At 38.8% G+C, this 7,500-nt stretch overlaps 1 protein-coding gene across 1 annotated transcript in view; it reads left to right on the top strand.

The window, feature by feature from the left end:
- The window catches only part of LOC113816932 (regulator of nonsense transcripts 3B), a 6,719-nt gene extending 1,219 nt beyond the window's left edge, over positions 1-5,500 (top strand). The window contains exons 2-7 of the mRNA XM_027368922.2: positions 695-908; positions 1,070-1,282; positions 2,119-2,354; positions 2,799-3,004; positions 3,493-4,045; positions 4,941-5,500. Of these exons, the coding sequence (XP_027224723.2) occupies positions 695-908; positions 1,070-1,282; positions 2,119-2,354; positions 2,799-3,004; positions 3,493-4,045; positions 4,941-5,408 (1,890 nt within the window). The 3' untranslated portion in view covers positions 5,409-5,500. The remainder of the gene's footprint in view (positions 1-694; positions 909-1,069; positions 1,283-2,118; positions 2,355-2,798; positions 3,005-3,492; positions 4,046-4,940) is intronic.
- Positions 5,501-7,500: the final 2,000 nt, after the last annotated feature.

Here is a 7,500-nt window from a genome sequence, read left to right as displayed (position 1 = left end):
AAGTGTCTGCGCATGCTTAGTTCTTTTTTAAATAATCATCTGCGCATAAAATTCTTTAAACCTTTCCGCGCACTTGTTTCATCATCCTTCCGAAGATCCGTCTGCGCAAATGTAGACAAAAGGATGTTTTAACGTGTAAAAAAATGTAATATTCCCCGCAGAAGAAAAATACTTTACAGTCTGGGCAATAACTATGACATAGAAGAAAATGTCTTTGAATTTTCAGTCTATTCATTCCTGGTATCACTTACATAGTATATGGCTGTTTTATATGTCCTAAACTGTATTAGCAGCATAATGAATATGGTAGGTAATCTTCAGTTTTTACAATTTGCCAGATAGCTGTAAACATGCAAAGTTTTATGCTTTGTTTATTTAAATGTAGTTTTATAATTTATGCCTTGTTGATATAAATTCAAACTTGTGTTTTTTTGCTTTGATTAGACTATATAAATGTTACATTTACATTCTAAAATGGCCCCTGGAATGATGGTACTCCAGAAGATTTTGATAATTACCTGATCATTTCTCTGCATGATTTGACCATAAGTTAATTCATTAAATGTAGTAGATATAAAGTGTCATTGTAGATTGAGTAAACATTTCCATTGTGGCCCATTGGTTATTAGTAGTGTGAGAATAATTTACCAACAATTGACAGTGAAAGTTAAAAGGGCACATTCTCATGTGACAGGTGGTGGCACGTCGTCTGCCCCCAACCATGACAGAGGAAGAATTTTTGGAAGCTGTGTCACCACTTGCAGAGTATGATTATTTCAGTTTCGTCCCTGCCGACAAGAGTCTCGGGGGTCATGCTTTCTCTCGAGCTTACATTAATTTTAAAAACACAGATGATGTTTTCACCTTTCGAGACAGGTTCGACAGCTATGTGTTTGTCGATAAGAAAGGTATTTTATGGATTCTTGTTTGTGACAATGTAATATTGAAATGTCAGTCATGCTATTCATTGATATCAATACAAATTATACTGAATATTATCTTTGATAATTTATTCTTTTTGTCATAAAACCTTTCAAGTTTACCCTAAAAATTTCATCATTCTTAACAGGTAATGAATACCCAGCTATGGTGGAATATGCCCCATTTCAGAAGATACCAAAAAGAGCCGGAAACAAGAAGAAGGATATACGAGTAGGGACCATAGACCAGGACCCAGACTTTATGGCATTTCTGGAATCTCTAGAAAAACCAGAGTCAGTCCAGCTTCCAACACTAGAGGTTGTTTTGGAAGAGATACAAGCTCATGAACGGGAGTTAAAAGGTACAGATGAACTGATGTGCTTGTCCTAGTTTTTCTTTCTTTAATTATAATGTTGTTTTTTGTTGACTATGAGGAAAGTAATAATCTCTGTGAGTTAGTCTGTATACATACTTTGCTGAAGCTGCAAATAACTTGTTTACAAGTTTTGTGAAAATGAAAAAGTTAGCATATCTAGTAACACAAAGCAGAGCAAAGATGTTTATTAACCCATTCATGATGGCACATTGTTCTAACGCATCATAGTAACTATCCATTACACAAGAATGACATCATCACATCATATGCAGTGGCTTGCTATAAGTACACTAGTGCACACTTGTTTGGCCATAGCTGCAATTTTTGAGAAGAAAGACTTTAAAAAGTAGACTTAAAGCTTCTTTAAAGGCATATTACCTAAACAATTGTTTATGCCATTGCCAAAAGCATAGAGAGCAGAATAATTTTATGTTTCCTGCACATCTAGTTTTCCCTGAAGCAGCTGACTCTGTTCAAACTTTGACACATAGTTCAATATACCTTTGTGGTGTCCTATAGTGAATGGTTTGTTTAATACATCTTAAACCATTGCCAACAAGTAAAATTAAAAATAGATTCTTATTGTGTACTATGTGTTCTTTTAGCAGTTTTCTGTTGCCTTTTTCATTGCTCTGTCAGTGTCATTTAGTGCTATTATTATTAGAGTATTATCATCACTGTCATTATTATTATTTTAATGATAATGATAATAATTATTATTAATACTGCTTTCATTCATATTAACTTAGATTATAATTAGATAGAGCCTGGCACATTTTCCTGACTCATTAGATTGTATTTATTTTTTTAATGTTTTTCAGCCAACAATGGAATCATAAAGGTGAAAACTCCACTTCTCGAGTTTATCGAACAGAAGAAAGCAGAGAAGTTACGAACAAAAGAGGAGAGGCGAGAGGAAAGGCGGAGGAAGGAATTTGAGAGGAAGAAAGCTCGGGAAGAAGACAAGAAGAAGAGGAAGGACTTCAGGGACCACAGAGAAGTCAAGAAAGAGGAAGTGAGAGAGGTGAAAGAGGACGGCTCCGTGAAAGTGAGAGAAGTAAGGGATAATCATGTTCTCAATGTCAGAGAACTGCTATGTTTTTTTGTTTCTTGTTTTTCCCTGTCTTTTCTTTCTTTTTTTATGATGATGGTATTTTTTCCTTGGTTTATTTTTTTTCTTTGTTGTTATTATTTTTATTGTCTTTGTTATTATCAAATTATTACCATCACCATATCTAACATTTTATACCTAGTAATGATAGTTTTAGTGATGGCAATAAGTTCTTGTTTTTGCTTGTATGTTCAGGGAAAATTTCAGATCACTTTGTGTAAGAAATAAAAATAAATACGTTCTATATATTTCATGGTGTTATTCGTTTAAAAAGAAATTAAGTAATTTTACATCATATTTCAAGAGCCATACTAAAATATTTGGGTAGAAAATTAAACAATATTTTGAAGGTATAGAATATCATCAAATCATTAACCTGCCTTCATACAGGTTTTGCGACCGGAGAGAGGGAAAGAACCCTATGCTGCCGAAGGGAGACAAGAGAAGACGAAACAGGAGAGAGACAGAGAGCGTTTTGAAAGGGAGAAGGAGAAGCAGAGGAGAAGAGACGAGGAAAGGCAGAAGCAAAGGGAGAGAGAGAAGGAGAGGAGGGAGAAGGAAAAACAGATGAGGAAAGAGAGAGAGAAAGAAGAAAGGTAGGGTTTGTCTTTCATCTTCTTTCCTTTTCAATCTCTGTCCTGTGCTTCTTCTGTTATTTTTCTATTCATTTTTGTAGCAAAAATTATTACAAATTATTTTGTTGACGAGTTGCACATATCTATAATCTCAAACAGAGCAGTAGTAGCTAGTTGTAGTAAAAAAAAGGTTTAATTGAGAATGAACATCCTAATAATTCAAGAGATGTATTTTACCGGTTTCAAATGTATTTTCATCAGAAATACATGTATTTCTGTTGAAGATACAATTGAAACTGGTTAAATACATCACTTGCATTGTATAGATATTCATTCTCATTCATACCTTTTCTACATTTGTAAGCATGAATAAACAGTACAGCTAGTAGTTGCTCTAATATATAAAATTAATAATAGTTTTGTTTGATTTGATGGTTTTGTTCTATATCTCTCCCCTTTTTAACGTTATCCCTGGTTATTCTTATTCATTTTATATGAATATTTCCTAGAATGAGAAGACTTGAAGAGAAGGCAAAGCTAAAAGAGGAAGACAGAGCGAGATACAGGGATGATGCCAGAGAAGAAACGGCAGAAGACAAGAAGAACTGGAAGAGAAGAGAGGAACTTAGGGAGGAAGCTGTGACAGAGGAAAGGACACAAACGGGCAAGCTAGAAGGTGCAAAATCCAAGCGTTACAGTGAAGGTCGAAGAAAGGAGGAACGGGAGAGGGAGAAAAGGATGAAGGAGGAGAAGAAGAGGACGGAGAAAGAAGCAAAGATGGGAGAGGTTGAGGAAGAGGGAAATGAGAGACAGGAGGAGAAAGGTGGAGCGGGAGGAGGCACTAAAGTGAAGGAAAAGGAAATTATAACAATTAAGCCAAAGGAGGCCAGTTCCCCAAGCCAAGGAGAGACAAAGGAGGAAGAGAAACCACCCACTAAACACAATCAAAAGGAAGGAGAAGTGGAGAAGGAGGGAGGACAGAAGGAAGAAGTTAGATCAGAGGAGAAAACCAGGAAGAGGAGAGAAAAGGACCCGAGAGCAGAAAGGAGAATACGCAATAAGGTAAAAAGGAAAAGAAAAAAAAACATATGCACACACACACACTCACTCACTCACTCACTCACTCACTCACTCACTCACTCACTCACTCACTCACTCACTCACTCACTCACTCACTCACTCACTCACTCACTCACACACACACTCACTCACTCACTCACTCACTCACTCACTCACTCACTCACTCACTCACTCACTCACTCACTCACTCACTCACTCACTCACACACACACTCACTCACTCACTAACTCACTCACTCACTCACTCACTCACTCACTCACTCACACACACACTCACTCACTCACTCACTCACTCACTCACTCACTCACTCACTCACACACACACACACACACACTCACTCACTCACTCACTCACTCACTCACTCACTCACTCACTCACACACACACTCACTCACTCACTCACTCACTCACTCACTCACTCACTCACTCACTCATTCAAATTGTTCTCTCCAATAAATTCTCATGTTATATAAAAAAAAACAGGAATGTAATAGATATCAGGCAGTATAAATATATGATTGTCAAAACTCTTTACTTCTTGTTATGCATTTCTGAAGTATTAAAGAATGATAATGTAAAATAAATATTGAACAAAGCTATTGAAAGCACTGAAGGCATTTCTCAATAGCTATTTACACAACAAACTGATTCTTTTTGTTTTGTGTATGGATATGATCTGGTGTATAATTTTAGAACTTATCAGCTCAATTATAGTTTTAATCCTTCAAGTGGTTGATTTTTTTCTTTGTATTTTTGAAGGTTTTACTGAGAAGTCACATCATTTCTTAAACATTTCCAAAATTTATCACAAACATAAAAGTTTTCATGATTTACACAAACCCTAGCCCTAATTTCTCCATATATTCCATACCTCACAGGACCGACCAACCATGGCCCTCTACCGCCCTGGCCAGACCAGGCTGAGCGCAAACAGGGCCAAGCAGGACCGCACGGAGGCCGATGACACCTCCTCCTCCAGCCCCAGTCCCGTCATGCCAGCAGGGGGAGGAGAGACAAACAAGAAACCCACGGAGTCCAGGAAGGATGAAGCCCTCGGCGGCGGCAACCCCTGCACTCCCCCCAAGAGCCCAGATGGCAGCCAGAGCGAAAACACAACGAAAGAAGAAGCTCTGGGAGGGGACAAGGAGGGTGCTGGTTGGATGGGGAGCGGCAAGACGGAAGACCAGCCTTCAGAGATCAAGAGGGAGACCACAGATGACATCAAAGTCAGGGACGGGGCTGAGGATATGGAGATGCAGGATGGAAGGGCAGAGGCAAACAAGGAGGGCAAGAAGTACCCTGGGGTGAAAAGCATGACCTTCCGGAGGAGTGTTAGCCGAGAGTGAAAGGCTGTTGTGATTCTCTCTCTCTCTCTCTCTCTCTCTCTCTCTCTCTCTCTCTCTCTCTCTCTCTCTCTCTCTCTCTCTCTCTCTCTCTCTCTCTCTCTCTCTCTCTCTCTCTCTCTCTCTCTCCTCTATCCCTCTCTTTCTCCTCTCCTCTATCCCTCTCTTTCTCCTCTCCTCTATCTCTCTCTTTCTCCTCTCCTCTATCTCTCTCTTTCTCCTCTCTCTATCTCTCTCTATCATTCTCCTCTCCTCTCTCTTACTCCTCTCCTCTCTGTCTCTCTCTTTCTCCTCTCCTCTCTTACTCCTCTCCTCTCTCTCTCTCTCTTTCTTGTCTCCTCTCTCTCTCTCTTTCTCCTCTCCTCTATCTCTCTCTTTCTCCTCTCCTCTATCTCTCTCTTTCTCTCCTCTCTCTCTCTCTCTCTCTCTCTCCTCCCTCTCTCTCTCTCTCTCTCTCTCCTCCCTCTCTCTCTCCTCCCTCTCTCTCTCTCTCTCTCTCTCTCTCTCCTCCCTCTTTCTCTCTCTCTCTCTCCTCCCTCTTTCTCTCTCTCTCTCCTCCCTCTTTCTCTCTCTCTCTCTCCTCCCTCTTTCTCTCTCTCTCTCTCCTCCCTTCTTCCCTCTCCCCACCCTTCTTCCCTCTCCCCTCTCATCTCTCTCCCCTCCCTCACTCTCTCTCTCCCCTCCCTCTCTCTCTCTCTCTCCTCCCTTCTTCCTTCTCCTCTCTCCCCTCTCATCTCTTCCCTCTCATCTCTCCCCTCTCATCTCTCCCCCCTCCCTCTCTCACTCTCCCTTCTTCCCTCTCCCCTCTCTCCCATTCTCTCTCTCTCTCATATCTGTCTCCAACTGTCAATCTTTTTTCTTCTTTATTGCTATTTATTTTTCCTCTTTCACTTTCTCCTGTCCCTTTTTGCCTTTAGCAATGTGATGCTTTCATGTAACAGAAAACACCAATATACTGTACAAATAAGTGTTATCTTAGATTAAGGACTGTGTTTTCTAGTTGGATCTTCCTGCGTTGGTGGTATTGTCCTCGTGTCATTTTCCATCTCCCTTTTTATCCTTTTTCCCTTTGTCTTCTTTCGTTTTCCTCTTTACCTTTTGATTTCATCCCCCTGGCCTTTCATCTTTTTTTTTTCTAGAATTTTTTTCCCATATCTTTTGATTTCCTCCCCGTGTCTTCCATCCTTTTTCTTTAATTTCTTCCCATACCTTTTCATCCCCACCCCCCATGTCTTCCATTTTTTCCCACGTATCTCTTTCATTCATTCCTCTTTCTGTTCATATGTTCCCCTGCCTTTTCACTTTCTCCCAATATTTCCTTGGTTCCCCTCACTACCTTTTTATTTTTTCATTATTTTTTTTTCCTCTTTTATTGTTTTAATATATCTCTGTCTTCTTATCCACTCTACCTATTCTTTTCCATTCTTACATAGTTAGATATATTATTTTTTGCTTTCTTTTGATTCGTTTTATGAATTCAGAATTGAAGAAAGATCGTGTGATTGTATTAAGAGATTTTGAATTGTTCGGTAAACAATTCTGTGATTTATTTTCCTAAGATGCTTCCCCTTTGGTTTACGAGAGCCAGAAAGACAGTAAGGTAGTTACTCTTTACATTTCCATATATTTTGAGTTAATATATTTTGTCTGCCTGTTTTGCATGTCTTTATTCACATGCAGATGTATTTTGCATGATTTATTTTATTAGAGCATTGCACCGCTATATTGCAATGAATTATGTAAATTTTGACCAGCAATTTATGCACACTTTATTCGATGGGTATTGGCTTATTTTTATTGTACTAGTTTTCCAAGCAGGTCTTTTGTCTTAGCACTGTATCATTATGTCCTCTTCTTTTATTTCTCAAAGATTAACACCAGTCTCTTCGTTTTGAGTTGTCTTGCAGTGTCCTTTCTCCTTTTTTAAACACTGCTAAATTTTCTGCGTCTGATTACCTTTCGCTTTCTCATGGATTATGAGTTTTCTTTTTCTAATCCCTCATTTTTACCATATACCCATCTTCACCACTTTCCTTAATTTCTTTCTTTTTTATTAATTTAAGTCTATTCCACTTTCTTCAGCATTTCCCCCCCC

Source organism: Penaeus vannamei, chromosome 41 (genome assembly GCF_042767895.1).
Source record: "Penaeus vannamei isolate JL-2024 chromosome 41, ASM4276789v1, whole genome shotgun sequence".
Classification (NCBI taxonomy): Eukaryota; Metazoa; Arthropoda; class Malacostraca; order Decapoda; family Penaeidae; genus Penaeus; species Penaeus vannamei.
Note: the sequence above shows the minus strand (reverse complement) of the source record. Positions and strands in the feature narration are given on the sequence as shown.